The sequence below is a fragment of the Podarcis gaigeae genome (assembly GCF_964106915.1).
Source record: "Podarcis gaigeae genome assembly, chromosome: 7".
Lineage (NCBI taxonomy): Eukaryota > Metazoa > Chordata > Lepidosauria > Squamata > Lacertidae > Podarcis > Podarcis gaigeae.
Window position 1 is genome coordinate 26,352,444 of NC_139683.1, and position 22,585 is coordinate 26,375,028.

At 41.3% G+C, this 22,585-nt stretch overlaps 1 protein-coding gene and 1 long non-coding RNA gene across 6 annotated transcripts in view; one reads left to right on the forward strand and one right to left on the reverse strand.

Annotated features, from left to right (window-relative positions):
* Window positions 1-13,230, forward strand: part of TRIQK (triple QxxK/R motif containing) — a 48,608-nt gene extending 35,378 nt beyond the window's left edge. For all 5 annotated transcript variants that reach the window (XM_083748143.1, XM_083748145.1, XM_083748144.1 and 2 more), the window contains 2 exons: window positions 1,287-1,372; window positions 10,386-13,230. In XM_083748143.1, the coding sequence (XP_083604269.1) occupies window positions 1,287-1,372; window positions 10,386-10,499 (200 nt within the window). In that variant the 3' untranslated portion in view covers window positions 10,500-13,230. The remainder of the gene's footprint in view (window positions 1-1,286; window positions 1,373-10,385) is intronic.
* LOC310848729 lies at window positions 11,518-22,283 on the reverse strand. Its single transcript, XR_014566556.1, has 3 exons — window positions 22,218-22,283; window positions 20,107-20,236; window positions 11,518-16,085 (listed from the first exon to the last, which is right to left on the reverse strand). It is a non-coding gene; the product is annotated as an uncharacterized lncRNA (long non-coding RNA).
* Window positions 22,284-22,585: the final 302 nt, after the last annotated feature.

Genomic DNA, 22,585 nt, shown 5'->3' on the forward strand with positions numbered 1-22,585 from the left:
AGCTATATGGCTACATGGCTTTATAATGTTTACCACATACTCCCTGATGGTCACACCACACTTAGCTGCTCCCCCCTCCAGCAAAGAAAGCTGGGAACTGTAGTTTTCCCTTCATAGAGCTATAATTCTCAACACCCTTACAGTTCCCAGGATTCTAGATTCAGGTAGGTAGCCGTGTTGGTCTGATGCAGTAGAAATATATAAATAAAATTATAAAAATTGGTAATTGCGCCTTAGAGACCAACTAAGTTTGTTCTTGGTATGTACTTTCGTGTGCATGCACACTTCTGAAGAAGCGTGCATGCACACGGAAGTTCATACCAAGAACAAACTTAGTTGGCCTCTTAAGTTCCCAGGATTCTTTGGAGTAGTCATGTGCTTTAAATCTAAGGTGTGGATCTGCCCATAAGAGTGAAAAAGCCCTTTCGAGGTTGGTTTGTTGGTCTGTTTTGGCACTCAGGCCACAGCAGAGTAGGAAAACTAAAAAGGCAGTAAAAATGTGCATAAGTATGGAAGGTAAGTTTTCCACCACCCTTCCCAAAACAGTAACTTTAGCAGCAGAAACAATCTCTCAAGCATTGGCCTAGCAGTAGTCCTGAATGCATTTGCTTAAGATCAGAGCCCTTAATGACTACAAGGCTGCAAAGTATAGCTTTCAGCTAATCTAACACTGATCTGCCAGCCAGCCGCCATAATGCAGTCTTGTGACATGAGGCATGAAAAGGGATACTGTGAAAACAATTTCAACATGGCCAAAACCTGTTATTACTAGGCAGGAAGTGCTTTTTATTTTTTCTAGAACTGAATTTGGGTGTAGGCCTAATAACCTTCCAATTTACAGGCGGAGTGGTTACGAACTCTTGAAAATTGTCGCGGAAAAAGTAAGAGTTTTATCTTATGCCTAATTAACCCCACAACCCATGCAAATACTATGCACAATTGTTCTCAATTGCGTCAAACTTTTCTCATCATGGGCTTCCCCTTTTTAATTTTCTACATTGGATGTGGCATGATGTGGCGTAGCATCAGTCTTTTAGGCTGCCCATTTGTAAATAATAAATTGCTCAAATTATACTGTCATATGTATTCCCTATTAGAGCAAACATTTCAAAGTTTGTCACTCTACAAGCAGCTCTAACATACAGTGGTCTTTTTGTGCTTTGTAAAGGAAAATTTGGATATGCTGCAGACATTAAAATAATTGTCCCTCATTTACCATGGAGTGTTTTCAGTAACTGTTTTTTCTTCTTCTTCTCTCTCTCTCTCCCCCCCCCCCCCGTCAATAGGAAAACAAGATTACAAGAAAACCAGGCCAATGTTAAAAGCAACAAGATTAAAAGCAGAGGCCAAGAAAACTGCGCCAGGCATGAAGGTATATCTAACTGATAGCTTACACCAACATCCTAGAGATGTTGAGTTTCTTTTCCCCATAGATGTCCTGTGTGAATATTGATCTTTGAAAGATATTGTTTATGACACTTCAAAACCCTAAGTGGAATGCCAGGATCTAAAATATTCATGACTGATTTCTTTTGCGTTAACCTACAGCCAAGCTGGAATAACTGAAACTCGGAGGCTGCAATCTGACACGGCTCTGCTTAGGAATCAGTCCCATTTTGTTATTTATGAATTAAGCTTCAGTTTACCTATTTTTAAGATCTCTTGCCCCTACGCCACCATAAAGTCCCAGGGCGAGTTGCAACGATGAAATATGCAATTGTAAAACCATTCCAATTATAAAACACGGAAAGCCATTCCAAAGGCAACAGATGGGTATAAATTCAACAAAAGAGGTGGGTCCCACAAAACAAAATACCTTCACTGTCAAAGGCCAGGGCGAAGAGGTCTCTCTTCAGCATACAGTGAAATCTGTGCAGTGAAGAGCTACTTAGGGTCTGCTACGAAAATCCCCTTCTTCGGTGATGCCATCCTCTCTTTGTCTATGCAGGGTGCATAGAATAAAGCTGCAAAGTAATTTTGATAGGCAGCATTTTTTTTTTTAAAGCTTCTTGTCAACTACTGTGTGTCATGGAATAATTTTTTAAAACAACTCCCATAGGCAGACAGTGAATGTTTTACAGCATAGAATAATAGACTTGGAGAACTGGAAGGGACCATGAGGATCATCTAGTCCAACCCCCTGCAATGCAGGAATCTTTTGCACAATGTGGGGCTCAAACCCACGACTCTGAGGTGAAGACTCTCATGCTCTACCAAATGAGCTATCCCAGTTTGGCTCATATCTATTCAACAGTAAGTCCCAGGAGGCCATAATCCCAAAGAACCGTGCGTAGGATTGTAGCCCTCATTATTATTGCACATCAGTGCTTTCTTTGGTTAAAAACCCCACAATGTACTGGTACCCATGCTTTGATAAAAGTGGGGGTCAGCACAAAATGGCTTCTGCAAGGCAGCAAAATATGTGGTGCCAGAACTCCTAACTAGTGAGTACCAGAAGCTCCATCTTCTGAACCACATTGAGGGACCCTGATGCAGCGTTCTGACCTCGCGTGTGTGATGTTGCACAATGTACTGACGCCACATGAGCTACATTGCGTGATGTCCTAATGTCCCTCTGTGTCCAGTTTTTACAATGGGAGGGACTATCCCCCTCAAAAAAACCATAGAGGGGGTCAGTAGTGCCTTAGCCCCCTGGAGCCAGCATGAATGGCAAGTACTGTTACCTACACACACACACACACACACACACACAGAGAGAGAGAGAGAGAGAGAGAGAGAGAGAACCCTGACTGTTGACCATGATGGAATTTTTTCTCTAGATATTACTGTAAACGGTTACAGTTTTGTCATAAATACATACAGTGGTACCTCGGGTTAAGTACTTAATTTGTTCTGGAGGTCCGTTCTTAACCTGAAGCTGTTCTTAACCTGAAGCACCACTTTAGCTAATGGGGCCTCCTGCTGCTGCTGCGCTGCCAGAGCACGATTTCTGTTCTCATCCTGAAGCAAAGTTCTTAACCCGAGGTAATATTTCTGGGTTAGCGGAGTCTGTAACCTGAAATGTGTGTAAGCTGAAGCGTATGCAACCCGAGGTACCACTGTATAACTGATATCCAGCCTACAGTTTTCATCTTTCTGTCCAGCATGGAAAACGATTGCCTTCTCTTGTGACCCAGCAAGGAAGCTGGTGGACTCAATTATTTTGGAACTTCTGTTTTTAAAACTTAAAGAAAGGAAGGAGAACAAGTGAAGGTAATAAATAATAATATGAAGGATATTTATAATATTTTCACACCCACACATGACCCTGTCGTAGAGTTTGGCTAAACATATGTAGTTTGTTTAAATTGCTTCCAATACTTTCCTCTCGATTTATTTTTGGTTCAAAATAAATTAACATAAAATCAGCTTAGCAACCCATGCTGAGGGAAGGATGCAGATCAGGAAAAATAGATGCAAAAATGAGCTATTCCTAATGAGAAGAATGTCAGTAATGTTCAAAGAAGTACATTTCCTTGTTTCTGGCAGATGAGAAATCAATTCCCGCCCTCCCCAAGTTATAGCTTACAGCAAATGGCAAGGTATTACTACCATGCTGTAACAGCTGTTGAGCCGCCAGATGATGTATTTGGTTGTCTTCCAAAATTTGCTATTATAATCACGAAACAGTGGTTTCTTTTCGCTCTCTGATAGCTGATCTCGATCAAGCATTGCCACGCAATGTGGTCTGCTTTCACAATATCGTCTCCTAAGTTAGTGCAGTGTGTCAGGTTTTAATGGGGAAAAAATAGATTGCCGTTTTTGTTGTTTGTTTAAAAGGCAGATTATTAACCTATCAAGTTATGCAATTTTCTCTGTCCCTTTCTGATTTAATTTTACCTTTCTGATTTAATTTTACATCGTAGAAGGGGCCACAAGGGTAATCTAGTTCAACCCCCTGCAATGCAGAAATCTTTTGTCGAATATGGGGCTTGAATTCACAGCCATGAGATTAAGAGTCTCATGATCCACCAACTGAGCTATCCGGACAAGTGGCCTCACAGCATAGGGTTGAGGATAGCCTCAAACAATGTATATATTGGAGTCTTGAATTCATTTGTTCATTCTTTAGATTTGTATAGCGCTTTTCCACACAAAAAAATCATGCTCAAAGTGGTTTATAAAACAACAACAACACAGGAACACATTTCAAATGCTACAAAAACAATTTCATAATAACACAGCCAAGTAACATAGTAACAGTTTCATACTAACATAGCCAAACAATAGCATAGTAACAATTTCATAATTACAAAGCAGAACAATAGCAAATATAACGTAAAAAACATATAAAGAATTCCCAGCAGAGCTGCTGGGAAAGAACTATTTTCCAGCTTCAGTTGCCATCTGTAAAATAGGTGTTCCTTACCCTGGCTGGATGATGGTAGTTAAAGAAGATAAAGATTGTGCAGTATGTGGCATGTGAAAAGTACTGTGCAAATTGATAATGAGAGTAAAAGGAAATCTTGCAGAAGCAGAATTATACTTCAGTGTTGTGTTTTCAGTGTTGAAGCATAGGGTTGAGTCACATATGCACACTCCTCACACGATTTCTGGACACTTGATTGTACAACTTGGTTGGCAACTGAATGAGAAGCAAGCTTCTTGAAGTATTGATGTAAAGTCAAACCATTGTTTAGTGTTGCATGAGCAAGCCATTTCCTTATGTCTCTCTGCCCTCATGTCCTCAGGTTCAGTTAGTTGTGTCCAGATGAGAGCAAAATGTAAGTTACTTTCTGCCAACCTAGCAGTTTGAAAGCATACCAGTGCAGGTAGAGAAATAGGTACCACTGTGGTGGTAAGGTAAAGGAAAATAATGGTTTATACTTGCCCTCTAAACCAGAATTGCAAAGCATGGCTTGGCTATGTTTTAGCTCTTTGGAGTATAAGGAAGGAAAAACAGCTTATTAGTTTGGATATTGTAGCAAAGTGTGGTTTGTGTTAAAGAGGAAATAATTGGATATGAGTAACTGAAAAGAGGAGGAAGTAGAAGGATGTAAGCCTGTAGCATGTTCTTGGTTATTGAAACTTTCGCTTTGGGAGACTGGGAATGTTGCATTTGAACCAACTTGCTGTGATATGAAAGTCTAGCCAATGGGTTAATCCAAACAGTCTCTAAATTCAGCAGTCCCTTGTACCTTAATTTCAACTCCCACAATGCACATTAGCTCATACAACCTGTGCAAGGACCTGGGTATCCTTGCACCTAAATACAGTGGTATCTCGGGTTAAGAACTTAATTTGTTCTGGAGGTCCGTTCTTAACCTGAAACTGTTCTTAACCTGAGGTACCACTTTAGCTAATGGGGCCTCCTGCTGCCGCTGCGCCACCACGGCACAATTTCTGTTCTCATCCTGAAGCAAAGTAATTAACTCGAGGTACTATTTCTGGGTTAGCAGAGTCTGTAACCTGAAGTGTATGTAACCTGAAGCGTATGTAATCCGAGGTATCACTGTAATAATAATAATAATAATAATAATAATAATAATAATAATAATAATAATAATAATAATAATTATTTATAGCCAGCCCATCTGGCAATTGTAAAACGTCAGACATTAAAAATCTCCCGATACAGGGTTGCCTCCAGATGTCTTCAAAAAGTCAGATAGTTGTTTATTTCCTTGACATCTGATGGGAGGGCGTTCCACAAGGCAGGCACCACTACCGAGAAGGCCCTCTGCCTGGTTCCCTGTAACCTCACTTCTCGCAGGGAGGGAACCGCCAGAAGGCCCTCGGAGCTGGACCTCCGTGTCTGGGCTGAAAAATGGTGTGAAATCGAATGCCTGCGACCTAAATGCCAGTTTCAGGGTTTTGCATTCTCTGCCAGCATGCCAGTACAATATTTCCATGGGCTATATTTATAAGCAAGCTGTGGTAACATATACACAATTTGCATTCATTTTCCTATCTGTACTGAAGGAAATAGCCATACTGAAGATTCATCACATTTGAGGCAGCAGTATGTTGGAGCAGTAGGAACGGGACATATTAAGAATAAGGTAGAATATTTAGGTGCTTAATACGAAGTTTTTTAGATTTGGGGGGCACAGAAGATCAATTCAGCTTAGAACGACATTTTGATTTCATAGAGTTTCAGAAACACTAATTTAATTAAACATTATTCTTAAAATAATAATAATCTTGATTATTGCTTATTTTTCTATTATTTACCCAGGTAGACTGGTTGAGTTTTCACCAGGGATGCATTTTGCACAAACTTAGTCTTTTAAAAAAATGTATGGTTCCCCCCTTACTTCAAAACGGGCCCTAAACTTTTCTAAACCAACCCCAGTAGGGTACTTTTAATTTCAAAACTGGCATGCTAATTAGTCTATCCTGTCACATTTTGATTGCCTATCATTTTTATGCTGGATTGAAAGTAACAAACTTTCATTTAGTCATTGCCATTTAATACTTTTTTAATTTCCCCAATGAGTGATTTTTATCTTTTGTTGATAATGTCAACACAGTAACTTGTGGGCAATAAATATCCAGTGTTTTTGACTCTGTGTTGTTGAAGCAGGATGACTGTGGTAGACTGCAGAATTTATGTGCTTTCCTATGTCTATTAAAACCTCTCCATGCGTAAATAGTTTTCCTGTTAAAAGAAAGGCATTAGGCCAATGGCCTGTCAAGTCTAGATGTCTGTGGGAAGCCCACAAGCAGAAACTGAGTGCAGCAGCATCCTCCTCAATTCTGATTCCAAGCAAACTGGTATTCAGAGGCTTACTGCCTCCAGCAGCGAAGGTACAACACAGCCATCTCTTCTAACTCCCATTTCCCTCAGCTCCTTGGTCTTCCTTCCGAAAAAGTTTAAGCAAAGGGATCTGTCCTATCTGCAAAGACAGATGCAAAGGATTCATCCAGCTACTCTGCAAACTCCTTATCTTATGCTGAAAACCAGAATCAATTTTCTGCTACTCAACAAAAATTAAGAGTCACTATCCTTACTGTGAATTTCTTCAGTTCTATCATAAAGGTAAAGGGACCCCTGACCATTAGGTCTGTTCGTGGCCAACTCTGGGGTTGCGGTGCTCATCTCGCTTTATTGGCCAAGGGAGCCGGCGTATAGCTTCTGGGTCATGTGGCCAGCATGACTAAGCCGCTTCTGGCGAATCAGAGCGGCACACGGAAACGCCATTTACCTTCCTGCCGGAGCGGTACCTATTTATCTACTTGCACTTTGATGTGCTTTCGAACTGCTAGGTTGGCAGGAGCAGGGACCGAGCAATGGGAGCTCACCCCGTTGCGGGGATTCAAACCGCTGACCTTCTGATCGGCAAGCCCTAGGCTCTGTGGTTTAACCCACAGCGCCACCCACGTCTCTTACAGTTCTATCATACAGTTCTATCATAAAGGTAAAGGTAAAGGTACCCCTGCCTGTTCGGGCCAGTCTTGCCAGACTCCAGGGTTGTGCGCTCATCTCACTCTGTAGGCCGGGGGCCAGCGCTGTCCGGAGACACTTCCAGGTCACGTGGCCAGCGTGATAGAGCTGCATCTGGCGAGCCAGAGCCGCACACTGAAACGTTTACCTTCCCGCTAGTAAGCGGTCCCTATTTATCTACTTGCACCTGGGGGTGCTTTCGAACTGCTAGGTTGGCAGGCGCTGGGACCGAGCAACGGGAGCGCACCCCGCCGCGGGGATTCGAACCTCCGACCTTTTGATCGGCAAGCCCTAGGCGCTGAGGCTTTTACCCACAGCGCCACCTGCGTCCCCTCAGTTCTATCATACTTTCCCCTTAAAAACAAGCAGTGCTTGTTACATAGGGTAGCATCTAATGGTGATTGTCAGCTGCTAGAAGGGAATTTGTCAGCAGAAAAATGAGGGAAGCCATCTATGGCAAGAACTTCCTTCCTCCTGCAATGACCTGCATGCCCTGCCTCACTAAGTGTGTTCTGGATTATCCTCTAACCTTCTGGGGTGTAGCAAATCCCCCCTTTTTTTGACAAAGTAAAGAGAAGGGGACTCCTTCCTTCCTTCTCTATTGCCCCTAATTATCAGATTGCAGGACAGAAGAAGCTGAGGAGGAGAGCAAGCAATGATAGAAGAAATCAGAAGACTACAAACGACCCAGAGAGTGGAGAACCACCTGAGGTCATCCTGCCAGGACCCCCTTAAGCAGTATTGCTGGGCCCAGATAGGTCTAGGAGCACAACTGTAGTAGATACAAGAAAATGAATGAATTCTGCCTTATATGACCATTGCATTTTGACATAGAGAAGATGTGTGCCTGCAGTCCCCCATCTCTTGCTTTCTTTTTTATTCCCATCGCTTTCTGAAAACAAATTTTACAAAGCTGTTTTCTTTGAAATTCCGTTAGATAAAACCAAAAGAAGATCCCAAAGTTTAGACTAACCTGACGATCCTTATAATTATGGGTTGGGAACAAAAGCACACCAACAGTTTTGAAATGGCGTTGTTGTTGTTTCAAACCTGTGAGTCGCATTATTTGTGTGGAAAAGGAAATTTGTGCTACCTGCAGAATGACAATCCACTGAGAAATCTTCGCCCCAAGAAGCGATAATATTTGAAAAGTGTATGCAGTGGCATATACTGAATTATGGATATGAAATACTGATAAAATATAAAGCGGATTCATGTAAATGCAAATGAAGTGTGTTCCAGAGGAGTTTGCGACGGGGGAGAGAATTGACAGAGGAACGTTAACTCTTTCTCGGGATGACACTGTTTTGCTTTCTCTCTGACGTGAGTACTTTCAGAAGTGCTTGCAGAGAGAGAACTTGCATGCTACATGAAATTATTAAATCCAGCTCGAAGTTATAAAGTAGGCCTGAGTTACACAATGTGCAAACACATGTGTGTGAGAGAGGCCTTAATTATGTATGCCGTTCAAATGAGGAAGACGGCCTCCCAAAGGCCCCATTTATGCATGTCAACCCTAAAGCCAGGCCTCGTTGTGTCAGGTCACAGCCTTCGAGCATTAAATGAAACTGCCTGGGTGAAATGGCTCTTAGCTTTAAATTGTCTTTTCAGAAGGTGGAAGAGCCTTGGTCTTTGTCCACCTCCCCCACGTTCTTCCTGCAGTAAGTTTGAGACACGGGCTATAATTTAGAGAGCTGTAAAGCTCATTTTACAGAATAAGTTCCAAGTGCCTGGGGGGTTTCCTTAACATTTTTTTTTTAATCGGTATGGTAGGTTGCTTCCCAGCTCCCAGAAAAGATAGGGAACTTTCAAAGTTCACATATATTGCCTAGGAAGAGGGTGCTGTTAAAAATGTGTGATGCTGCTGGTGGGCACTTGGATACCTTTAAAGTACTCTGTGAATTCTGTCCCTCTTCAGAGTCCTGGGCAAAACACTTGCTAAGCCTGTTATACAGTAATCTTTCTTCTTTAGCCGCATGGTCACCAGATTCAGTTCTGATAACCAGACTAGAAGCGACATTAAATGCACTTTTAAAAAACGTGCAGTTTTTTTTAAAAAGGGGAGATTTGAAGAAGATTAGGACCACAGTGGGTGAAGAGAGAGAAATGAAGCCTTTGCTTCTGCTGTGATTCCAGTGAAAAGCCCCAGCCCCACCCCAGTGATTGGTCCTCTTGGCCTTAATAGAAGTTGTTGGCCAAAGCAGTAGCTTGAGGGGTGGAGATTGTCATCAGATTTGTGCCAGGGGGAAAGGAATTGAATTCCTCACCTACAAAAATCCCGTGCTGTTCTTCATCCCCACAGCTATTTACACTAATAAAGATGTGTGTGTTAAAGATGTGTGCATTAATATCACATCTGCTTTAGCCCTTACTGTTAATGCATGTTAACCACCAAATCATAGAATTGTGGAGATGGAAGGGACCCCATGCATGACAGATGGCCATCCAACTTCTGCTGAAAAACCTCCAAGGAAGGCGAGTGCAGGAAGACTTGTTCCACTCTTGCTGTCAGAAAGTTATTCCTGACGTTTAGTCGGAATCTCCTTTCTTGTAGCTTGATGCCTCCAGAGCGGGAGAAAACGAGTTTGCTCCATCTTCCATGTGAAAGCCCTTTAGAAATTTGAAGATCATGAGGAAGGTTAGATTTGCTTATGTGGTAAAACAAACCAACAAACCAAAAGTGGCCTTCAGATTAGATTATATCATTATTTGGTCAGGGTGTTTGTTCACGGTTATTGTTTTTTAAAGTGTCTTTTGACATTGGTTAAGTAAACTGTGTAGCTCATTGCTGTGGGGCCTTGCATGAGGAGGGTCATCAGACTGTGCTTGAGTAAATTACAGGGTAAGTTTCCTACCATGATAATTTACAATGTGTTGAGTAAATTGCATACAGTGTTAATGTATTTATGAATGAAAAATATCATTTGTTCTTAATTAAACTGAAATGATGACTTGTCTAACTTTTTTTCTTTCAACCCCGATCTTATCATTGCTACAGGAAGTCAGCCTCATCCTTGGAGCTATATTGGTATTTCTGGTAGCATGTTATGCTTTCTTTTATCTTAACCTGTCCGAAGAGGTTGACCTTGAACTGGATCAAGATGAAAACTAGCAGATGTCTTTTTTGCAAGCTTTTTTTTCTAGAAAAGATGATGATGAACAAGCCGTCTCTTCACAGAGGTGGCCATAACTTGAACAAGTTCCTGTACTTTGGAAACTTTTGAAATATTGTAGCAAGGCTTACGGGTTTTAATGATGAAGCCCACTGACCAAACCTCTGTTATTCAACCTGGCTTATTCAATGATATAGAGCCTTTTCATAGTTTGTTTCATAATTTGAGCTGGAAAATATATGATTCCGGAATACAATTTCCTACATTTATGAGCATTACCATGTTGGAGGGCAGACTCTGATTTCCCTGGACTCATCTTGGAATTAATTTGTTATTTTCAAAGGATGACAAACCGAAACCAAACAGGATGTTACTGGATGAAGTTACATTGTCTATGCTGTCTGTGGGCATGCTTCCATTATTAAGAATGTTAAGTTGCATTAAAGGCAGTAGGAAAGGTTCAAGCATATGTTTAATTCTTAGACTAATACCAGTGAGAATTTAAATGTGCTTAACTATAGCTGGATCATACCCAGTAATTAATGAGAGCAAGTATTAGTATGCCAAGGTTTACTTTGACTTTGCGAGCAAAAAGTGTAGACAAGCTGGAGAAGAGGGATTTGACCACACCAGCACAATCTTCTCCGTATCAATGCATCAAGTGTACCCTCTTGCACCATTGACCACGATGCTGCAAAAACACACATAGGTTGCATTGATTTCAGTGAGAGAGTAAAACGTGCTTAAATCCCATTCAGAATAAGGAGATTGTAAAATGCTGAATGTTGGCTGGAAGATGGTCATTGTTATTAACTGCAAAACAGCCCAATGCCAAGATCCAGAGCTCAAAAGAGTCCAGAGGATGCTAACCAGGACAGCACAATTTATGGACAATTCATGAATAGGTAAGGCCTATTGAGTTCAATTGGACTTGTTCCCAGATAGGTGTGTATAGGATTGCAACCTCTGCAAGTGTCGATATTAAACAAGCAGTCTTAATTTCAGGGGGATTTTAAAAAAAACTAATTTGCAAAGATCACCTTGAGTTAACCACCTCATGTTTCTATTTGCAATGAAAGCAGATTTTAACCGAGAAAATAATTAAAGGTAATTTATGGTATTGGCCTACAAGTTGATATACTTGGATTTATTTCCTAACAGCAAATTAAACTGTGCTCAAGTATAGCCATCAGTGAGAGAACCAAGAACCAGACGAGAGAAGTGTAATCAAATATTTTAAGATTAGAGCTAATGGAAACAGACGGGTCACTACACTGCTCTTCCCTCTCCCAATGGGACCTAACGTCTACCATCAAAGCATTTTCTGCTGTGGCTTTCAATGGATGTTTGTATAGAATATGGAGAGCCTCGACTCAGTAAAAGCTACTTGGAGTCAACTCTGATCAAACTCTACGATCCAAAGCTTCCAAATTATCAAGAGTTGCCAGAAGAAACACTTCCCAAATAAGCATGCTTTAATAATTTGTAATTGTAGCACATCTATACATACAATCACACGGCAAACCTCTCTGTTTAGAAGAACCCTTCTATTCCTTTTTTTAAAAAAATATTTTTTGGTGCAAGTTTATTTTCAGTGTCACCCTGGCTCCTTTGTGCATATATATCAGCAGTCATCTTTTTCATTCATTGCCAACTGTTCAAGGCACATGTGTTCTGTCAGAAATGGCACCTGGATGACAGAAGCTCAAGCATTCACATATGCCTCTGAAGCAGAGTTCCTTGCCTCTTGGGCTATCTTAACGAATGTAAATAGAAAGTTCAGTCGATGTTGATTTTAATTAGCGCATTGCTTCATTAATATAAAGTTGAAATTCTGTTTTAATTATACCATTGCTGCTCCTGCAATATCAACATGGAAGATACATGGTTGCTGGTTGTTTTTTAAAAAATCTCTTTGGCAATTAGGCAGTCATTTTTCATAAGTTCAAATAATGGTTAACAAGCCTTTTCCATACAAATTCCCAGTAAATTTGAAACATCCTGGCTCCTTAATACTTTCTTGTATGATACAATTCTAAATATAATGTATAAGGGTTTTTTTCCCCTAACCTCAGTTCCAAGGAAAAATAGATAATACAAAAAATGCATCTGAGTATATGATAAGGTCTGCAATTTTTTTTTTACTTGTGATGAATTTGTGCAGATTTGATAGTTGGGAAATTTATGATGCTGTTCACATGGTTCGTTCATTTTAATGGGGCATCAGAGAAGCCCTAGTGCTGATTAGGATATGGAAGCTTAATAGAGAATTGTTTGGTATGTTTATTGAAGCCTTGAAATTCATTTTAACATCCTGACCATAAAGCTACTCTGCTCAGTCTGTGGACCAAATCATAGGTGTTTCTTTCGCTGTTGTTTGTCATAAAGATTTTGAAAGTCAGCTATTATAATGCATCCAAGTTGAAAGACACAACATGAAAACATTCCAAAAACAGGAAACATAATGCAGATCAATCCAAACTGAAAAATTGGTCACTTTACATGTAAAGTTTTACTTCTTTTGGCAGGATAATTCAGGTTTTTTATGACTAAAGAAATGATAATATGGTACTTGACTGAAATTGCAAAAGAGAGAGAGAGAGAGAGAGAGAGAGAGAGAGAGAGAGAGAGAGAGGTAGTGTTGGAATTGCTTCCTGGCAATTTTTTGTAGTGAATTCTGCTTGTAATTGTGAGAATGAAATTGGCAAATGAATAAACTGGCTATGATTATTTGTGTACTCTCCCCTCTCAACGGAACAATAAACAAACCAGGGTCTGGTTCATGCAACTTAGAGAACTGGCACCATCATTGCACTTTGGCACCCAGCATGCATGATTTCTCCCGTCTGTGGAGGAAAAATTATGAGATCAAGTGTTTGCACAGTGCACTAGTGATGCTCTCTGTATGGTGGAGGCAGTGTTGTCTCTTGAGTTGGCACCCCTTTCTCTATGGTCCTTCCTTTTCCTCTCCAATGCACCCCTGCCCACTCACTTTTCGGCACACCAGCCTGACAGTGAGCCCAAGGGAAATGGATGTTGCTTCTCCATCTCCTCCCTTTTGTCATTGCTTGCATGCCAGAGAGGGCAGGTGAACAGGCAGAACTAACAAGGAGGAAGAGAGCAGAATCAAGCCGTTTCAGAGCATAATAGTTCTCCAAGGGGTATGGGCCATGACAAATGCCTAGCAATTCCCAGCCCTGGCACCAGCTTTCTTTGGAATGGGAATGGAAGGGTGTTTGCTTGTTCCTTTATCCAGTTTTCCCCCCAAAAAATGTTTAGGGGTACTCTCATTTTGACTCAAGAAAATCACCATCTTACAGTTCAAATCAGGAAAAATAAATACAGCAAATGGACAAAAGTACAAAGATTCACAAAATGTTTAGGGGTCTGCGTCCCCCCAGAAAAAAGCACTTCCTTTACCACATACCACTGGTCTGATAAGTTGTGTGAACTGTACTTAAATCAGAAAAAAGAATATTTTGAATGCATATCCTTTTATGTGACCGTTTAACTTAACCTCAATGTGCCATGTTTTATATAATAACATATAGATTTAAAATGTTTCCAAGAAGGGGGAAAGGAACTTTATATGTCATGTCAGTGCCCTTAACCAGTACCATTCTTTGCTAATGTTTACTGAATCCCAAATTTGTGAAGAGACAGCCAAAATGTTAGGTTCCAGTGTCTCTCAAACAGATGCCTCAGCATTATTTTGTGGCTTGTTTGGATGAATAAACATGCACAACTGTGAAAAGTTACATGGTAGGAGCCTTTTTATTTTTTTAAAATGGGCCAATCTGTTTACTGTCCCCAGTTGAGACAACAGTATCAGTTATTGCCAGTTTGGGCAGCACTGCAATTACCAGTACCAGACAAGTACCTGGGAGCTGCAATAGCCTGTAAATAAGGTTACCAGTTTTTTTTTAATGAATCCGGAGACACTTTTCAACTTCAGTCAGAATGGATGGATTTTGTCAGGGAACTGATTTGTAAATCCAGGGACTGTCCCTGGGAAACGGGGACATCTGGTAACCTTACCGAAAAACTTGTAACTTTCGGGACTATTGTATAATTGTGTTCAGTTTGTTTTGCATGTTAAATCAAAGACAAACATATACTTATTAAAACACTGTCCTATTTCCCCCCTCTCTGTGTTTACCTCATGGACCCTGAATAATTTTTAACTTGGTGAAATTGTGGAGGTGAATTCATGTATCAACATTCCACTTTACTCCCCTCCAAATAGGGATTGCTAAGGCTTCAATCCGAAGGGCACATATTAGGAAGAAAGTTGAACTGAACTTGGTGGAACATACCTCTAGTAAACATACTTCGAGGGTCAAAGTGTTTAGCCTTTATACCAGCCAATAGCCAGTTATGGTTGGATCTACAGAAATCAGGAAAAGAACTTAGGAAGGGAAACTTGCCTTTTGGTTTTAGACAGAAGCCTTGTAAATAAGTCCAGAAGTTTCTTGACCAAAAAATAATAGATAAACCATTTCACCTATTTGAACTTGACTCTATTAAGCCATTTGTAACATATAGTACCTGTAATGTTAAAAGGGAGGGGACATAGGACACTGCTTTCCACTGAGTCAGATCATTGGTCCATATAGTCAGCATTGCCCGTATTGATTGGCAGAAGTTCTCCAGGGTTTTAGTCAGAAGTCTCTCAACCCTACTCTCAACTGAATCTGGGTCATTCTGCATGTAGTACAGATGTTCTACCACAGATCTTTGGCCCTTCCCCCAGAAAAGAGCCACCCCTGCTAATTTTCAAATGGTCCCTAGCATCTCACCTGAGGGTAATGAATGATCCACTGAGTGATTGTTTACACATCTCTGAATATTAGCATTTGGGATGCTTATTTCCTGGACAATTTGAAGTGGTGTCTCTCTCACTGAATGGAGGATAAACCTTTTAATGTAATTGTAAGTGTTATTCCTAAGACCTTAATGAGTCAAAAGCTTGTGACTTCATCTCAGCATTCCTGGGGGGCAGTGGCGGTCAGCACCCACACTTTGACAAATCACATGTGTTAACAAATACTGGCAAGGCCTGCCAAACTCTGCCCCCAATTGGTACAACAATACTCCCCAAAGAGAGTGCATTCTCCTAGTACTTCGAGAAACCCTTTTCCGGGACCACTGTTGCAACCAAGTATTTCTTTGGAAATGTTTAATGAGCTCTTAATAGACATTATGGAGCCCAGTAAGGAAATGGATTTATTCATTTATGGATTCAAGCAATGAAACAGTGGTTAATAGACATGTTAGAGCTGACGTTCTCAAGCCATTTATCCTGGAGTACCCTTTATCCCAGAGTACATTTATCCTGGAGTACCCTGTACGCTACAGTGTGACAGCTGCACATTGACTTTCCATGTTTACAAAATTGATTTCTTCATGAATTCTGAAGCCAAACACTCAGTTTACCACGGCATCTTTTTGCAGCGCAATAGGGGACCTGCTGGAAGTTGCACTTAAATTAGTGTGCCTGCTTTTCTGGACTAAGCTCTCGATGACAAATAGATTGTCAGATTGAGGTACACCTCTATAGATCAGCTTTCTGAAGGCATTAGCTCCTGAAATGACACCGGGCAGAGGCAAAAAAACAACATTCAATTATAAGGAAATCTCCTCAGGATAGGTTGCCAACATTTTGGGTTCATTATTAGATTTAATAATGCTACGAAAGAGCCCTGGAACTCTCGGCTTTTATTTATCGCAACTCGGTGGCATTTGAGGAAGAGGCGATGCAGCACAAAGGTAAAGAATTGCCAGAGAAGAGCAGCTTGAGAATGGCTAAGATTAATGAACAGATAAAGACACATATGATTGCCTGCCTTTCCAGAACAAGCAGCTACCAGCTCATTAAGCCAGTGAGAACTCTTGAGACAGTTGTTACAAACAGCCTTGCTTTCAGCAGGAAATAGTGGCATCTCAGTTCACATTTATAAAGGCTTCTGGCATGACAGCAAGGGGAAAGCCTTAAAGGATGGCACATTTCTGCCAGAATGTGTGTGCTTGAAGGTGAGCCTAAGGAATGGTTGTTTCAAGAGGGAAATGCCTTTTCTAGCAAACTTGTTCCAATAATCATCATAACAACATAATTTTGTATATATAGTAACCAATTACAAACAGATTCCACAGTAAATTATGCGTATCAGATAAACACACAATCCAGTACATTTTTAAAAAGTATGTATTTTGTTATTACCTTCCTGTACTGTAGTTAAAACCACTTAACCCCCTTGATTAACATTTAACTCATTTACACCCTTTAGCATGAACAAGGAGTAGTGCAGCTGATATGTTTTCTTGAGGCAATGTTGGTGTCAGCTTTTAGACTACAGAACTTTTCGCAAGCAGAGCAGAAATGTGCATAACTCTCAGGCATGTGAGTAGTGAGGTGGGTGACCTGAAGGATTTGGAAGAAGAGTGTGATACAGATGTGAGAGATTCAAAAATAGATGCATGCACATAAATTTGTCACAGTGAGGCCATAGCTAAGATAGGATGAGAACTCTGGATTCCTTAGGTCTGGTCATCTTTCCACTGTACTAATGTGGGTCTTTTTCAGTAAAAGGCGAAAGATTTATACGATCTGAAGAGAGACCAGAGTGGGTCTTTTTCTATGGGAATGATATGCATCACATGCATGTATATACTTGGAACACTAAGGGCCAAACAAGATGACATGTGCTAGTAACATGGAAAACGCCACATGATCAGGTTTTACTGCCTTGCAACTCCTCTGTAGCAAAGTGAAAATTGACCTTGCAGTTGGCTTACGCTGAAGCTGGCAGGGTGAATGGAACTGGTTGCAGCTGCTGACAAAGAGAACCAGTCAAATGAAACAGGAGCAGGAGACACAGAGACCGAGTATAATAGCCCATACGCACCTGCATCTCTGCAGGAATATCCAGGTTGCCTGCATCTAAGGAATTTGGATTCTGCTCTGTTACTGCATCAAGGAGCATGAACACTCTGGGGTTCGTTGAAGCTGTGTATGTTCCATGGATATGTAGAAGCACAGGATTTGTTACACAGCACAGTAGCCACCAACTGGAGAAACTTAGTGACTTAAAACTGGGCTGTACCTGGAGAAACTCAAAAGTCACTAGGGCAACTGAGCAGGTAGGTTGGAGTGACATGTGGAGCTACTTTCTTCCCCTGTCTAGCCAAAGAACAAATTATGCAAACAATAAAAAATATGCAAGTTTGCATTCATGTTGGTTGCAAAATTACATCACCCTTGGCAAATAACACGGAATTTATTCTTTAGTAGGTAGCTCTGAAGGTCAAACTCTACAAACAGAACTTTGGGGTTATATCAAGCTAAGTCATTCTCCGAGTGGATCTATTAAAATCAAAGGTCTTCCCCATCTGTACCACACATTTAAAGCAGTATCACACCACTTTAAACAGTCACTGCTTTCCCCAAAGAATCATGGGAGCTGCATTTTGTTATGGGTGCTGAGAGTTCTTCATAGACCTCTTTTCCTGCCACAGTACTACAATTTGTAAAGCTTTCTGAGAATTTTTTTTTTTATTGGTAATGGTAGCTCTGTGATGATTAAGTTAAGCCCACTGGGTCTACTCAGAGCAGGACATAGAGGCAGATCTATATTATCTAGAATGGCCTGTGCTTTTGTTGCTTGGTATAAATAACCCATTTTCCAGACTCATTCGAGTTGCTGAGAAACAAGAAACTAAATGTTACCGCCACACGCACACATTTCCTTGCATGGATGGCTGGTGGGCACCTAAAGGAAAACTCCAAAGGTGAGGATTACACACATTTTCACTTAAATTGTTCTGTAACGTAAATGTAAACTCTACATTGGCAAACACGTTCATCTGATTTCTCTCCTTCCTGCTCCTCCTTGTTAGCACTCACACACGTTACAAATAGTGAGAGAGCTGCTGAATGCTGAAAGGCACTCAAGATGTAAATTAGAAACCACTGGAATTAGAAAACAAAAAAGTGTTTTTTTCCTGGGGTGGGCAGCCAATTCAGAGTTCACCCATACCCACGTCATCTGACATATATATATATATAGAGAGAGAGACAGACAGACAGACAGACAGACAGACAGACAGACAGTGGCATAGCAGGGGGGGCCGGCTGCACTGGGTGCAACATCTGGGGGTTAGGGTCAGGGGGCGCAAATCCACGGGTTAGGGGGCGCAAATCCACGGGTTAGGGGGTGCAAATTACTTGCCTTGCCCCGGGTGCTGACAACCCACGCTATGCCACTGGAGAGAGAGATCACTTATTTGCTTACACCATTTTGAGACCCAAGTTCTCTGGCCGATTTACAAAAATCAATACAAATGCCCAAAAAACACCCCTCGGAACCAAGCATAAAACACTACCAAAAACAAAAGAGATGAGCATAAAATGAAAATATATAGGGTTGTATTCAACTAACTTGCAAACCCATTGAAATTAATGACCATGACTAACTTTCCAAGGTATCTGCTCTGAGTAAAAGTTACTTGAGTCCAACTCGTGCGTGTGTGCATGCGCGTATACCACATAGTAAGGCTGGATAAATGCAAATAAAGAAGAGAGGGAGACTAATCCCCAAATTTTCCCAGTAGTGATGTATGGAAGTGAGAGCTGGACCATAAAGAAGGCTGATCGCCAAAGAATTGATGCTTTTGAATTATGGTGCTGGAGGAGACTCTTGAGAGTCCCATGGACTGCAAGAAGATCAAACGTATCCATTCTTAAGGAAATCAGCCCTGAGTGCTCACTGGAAGGACAGATTGTGAAGCTGAGGCTCCAATACTTTGGCCACCTCATGAGAAGACAAGACTCCCTGGAAAAGACCCTGATGTTGGGAAAGATGGAGGGCACAAGGAGAAGGGGACGACCGAGGACGAGATGGTTGAACGGTGTTCTCGAAGCTACAAACATGAGTCTGACCAAACTGCGGGAGGCAGTGGAAGACAGGAGTGCCTGGCGTGCTCTGGTCCATGGGGTCACGAAGAGTCGGACATGACTACACGACTAAACAACAACAAAAATCTCCAAATCTGTGCTGCTAGATGGGGTTAGGATCCAGTGGCCAACCCCATCTGCTGGAGGTAGAGGGAATTCCATCATCATGGAGACATTCACTGAAGCCAGGCAGTTGAGAAGCTATCACCAGCAATGTCCCCATTGTCAAAAGCCAGTGTAGGTTCCCAAAGTTGGCAATTACAGGATGGAGGCAGACCACAGGCAGTTATGGATCTGCTGAATCCTAAGATGTTCCATTCCCTGAGTGGAGTTCAGTTTGGGCCCCTCAGCTATATCAGTCCAGAGTTACCGCAACAGCAATGTCCCTGCTGCTGACATGAGCAGTAGGTCCTGGGATACTCCCTAGCTGTGGTTTGGATTTCACTGTCCATAAATCAACCAGAGTACCTGGATTGATTTGGTACCTGGAGATCTGATTTTTTTCCCTCCTGGACTCTATACTGGGTCTGCATTAGGACCCTAGCTTCTGGGCCTTAGCAATGGCATCATCACCAATGTCTATGGTGTCAGTCCTTGCCTTGTCAGTGAATAATGCTCTCCCAGATGTATCTCCTCCACTTTGAATTACTTACTGGAAGTGGAGGATTGGTGGTGTGGTCCATTACCCACTGTGAAGTCCATCTGTGCAGGATATGATTGTTGCATGCCAGGGCTTGAAGGCATCATCATTGCCTAATATGGGCCAAGGTCAGATCTGATTTTCTTTTTTTAAAATAATAATTTTAGTGATATATCATAAACATGCACAAACTAACTTAACCATACAATAACAGAACTATACACAAATCGTATTCAGTATATATATAAAAAACAAATTACAGAGATGCAGTTATATATAACCAAGGTTTTAAGATGAGTGTATATAGCCCATCTGCAATGAGGGCTTTGGGTGGAGTACTTGTATGACTCTCCCTGTTTATATAATCAAAAAATGGAGACCAGCCTGAGTCAAAACTATGCAGTTTGGCTTCACTCCAGATTCCACGTCTGTGTCTGACCAGACCAGACCTGATTTTCAATAAATCTAGGAAGAGGTGGATATCTAAAATACAGGGTCTGATTGTGCATGTTTTAGTTTGATGCCATCTGCACGAAAGACGGTTTCATAAGAAGATACAAACCCTGCCAAAATCAGTACCTTAAAAAGAATTAATAAAACCGCCAGTGAGAAACAAAATGTAATAATCATTGCTCAACACTGCTACAATCTCACTCTACGTTGGAAAATCTTCTCCCCCCCCCCATCCCAACCACCTTCTGTTATTTTAAAATACAAGGGCATCTGTAACTAGGTAGTGACAGAAGCAGCTTAATCCCAGAATTACAAAGTTCTTACGTCTCATTTCTCAGATGCCTCAAAAGAAAATGTGCTACAGGCAACTCCCAGTTTATGTGAGGGTTAGGTTCCAAGGCACAGCATGTTTAAGTGAAAGCGTGTATATTTGGAACACTGTTGAAAAAGCCTGCAAACACCTCATTTCGCCTCTGCGCCAGCCCGTTCATCCCCTTTTTGTGGCATTTTTATGTCACTACCGGGCTCAGTGCAATACCTGCGTGTGCAGTTGCCCCCATATCAGGCACGCTTAAAACGGTTGCTGCCTGTACATAAATGCAAATTATCATATTGGCAGCTAGGAACTGGGGCAAATAAGACAGACCTGCAATGCCACTGCAGCTATAGGAATGAATTAATAAAGGTGTATCAGATGCTTGCTCTTGTTCTCTGTTGCAGTTTGTAAGAAGAGGCTTTCAAAAATATTTATGTGAGTTGAACAAGCAAGTAGGATATATATATATATATATATATATATATATATATATATATATATATAAAAAACAAAACAAGAGTTTCAAGCATGATTTTCACATTACAGCTTTATTATCCTGGCAGGTTTTTGAATTCATTTATGGAACATCATTACATCTGCTGCGTAGAGCACTCCAAGGAATTGTTACAGGTGTGCCCTACCTGTTGCTTACGATGTCTGGACTGGTATTGCTAAGATAATAGATAGAAAAACATTCTTGGTTTGAAAGCATTTACCACCAGTTTAACTAGATGTGCCAGTCGAAACCAGGCGAATAATGTTCTTTAAAAATTCCCTGGGGCAAATATTGTTATATCATTAGCACATAGCATCATTTTGCAATTGATTGAAATGGAAGCAGAACTTGATTTATTTTCTTCCACTCTGTCTAAAGTTGGGGGGGGGGGACCAAAACGATGCTATATCCCAACCAAGTGCCCCGGACAAAATCCCTATTTAGGTTCCTCCCTGTGCATCGAGAAACAAAAAAGCCCCACCCCCTCCAGTTCATCATTCCCACACATTTTAGAGCCCTCCATGAATCTGAGGGTTCTCCATATGATTTAGAGCCCTTCACAATTAGGGTTTTGTATTGTGGAGGGAGCCTCTATAAGTAGTAGTGGCTCCCTTCTTCAGACCTTCACCCTCAAATTTTTGGAGGGCTCTAAACAGTGTGACAATGATGTGTCACAGGGGACAGGACTTGGCAATATACCATACTTTTCCGTCTATAAGACGCCCCCATTTATAAGACGCCCCCCTATTTTTGGAGACTCAAATTTAAGAAAACAGGGGGAGATGGCACAGAGTTGTTGAAATTTTTTTTGGGGGGGGGATTACCCAGGATTGTTGAGGGATTGCCAAAAATCACTCACCCGCATGCATCACAAAATCCGCCTCCCGCCTGTCCCATCGCAGGCAGAAGCTGCCAATTGCCTTCCAATTGCCAAAGCATCGGCCAATCAACACCACCCATTGACACAGCAACCAATAACATGCACAATAGCCACTGACAGCTGCAACAGCAACTAATCAAACGCCCACCACTTTTTATAATGATTTTTAAAGAAAAAACATAGTCTTATACATGGAAAAGTAGGGTACCTTTGCTTCTCCTTGTGTCTTTATACATAATGCAGTTGTATCCTTGAATAGGGCTAATGTGGGCTTGCCTGCATATATTATCCAATTTACATAACTCTGTTTGCCTTAGTTGGTTATGCTGACTCTGTGTGGGTGGTAG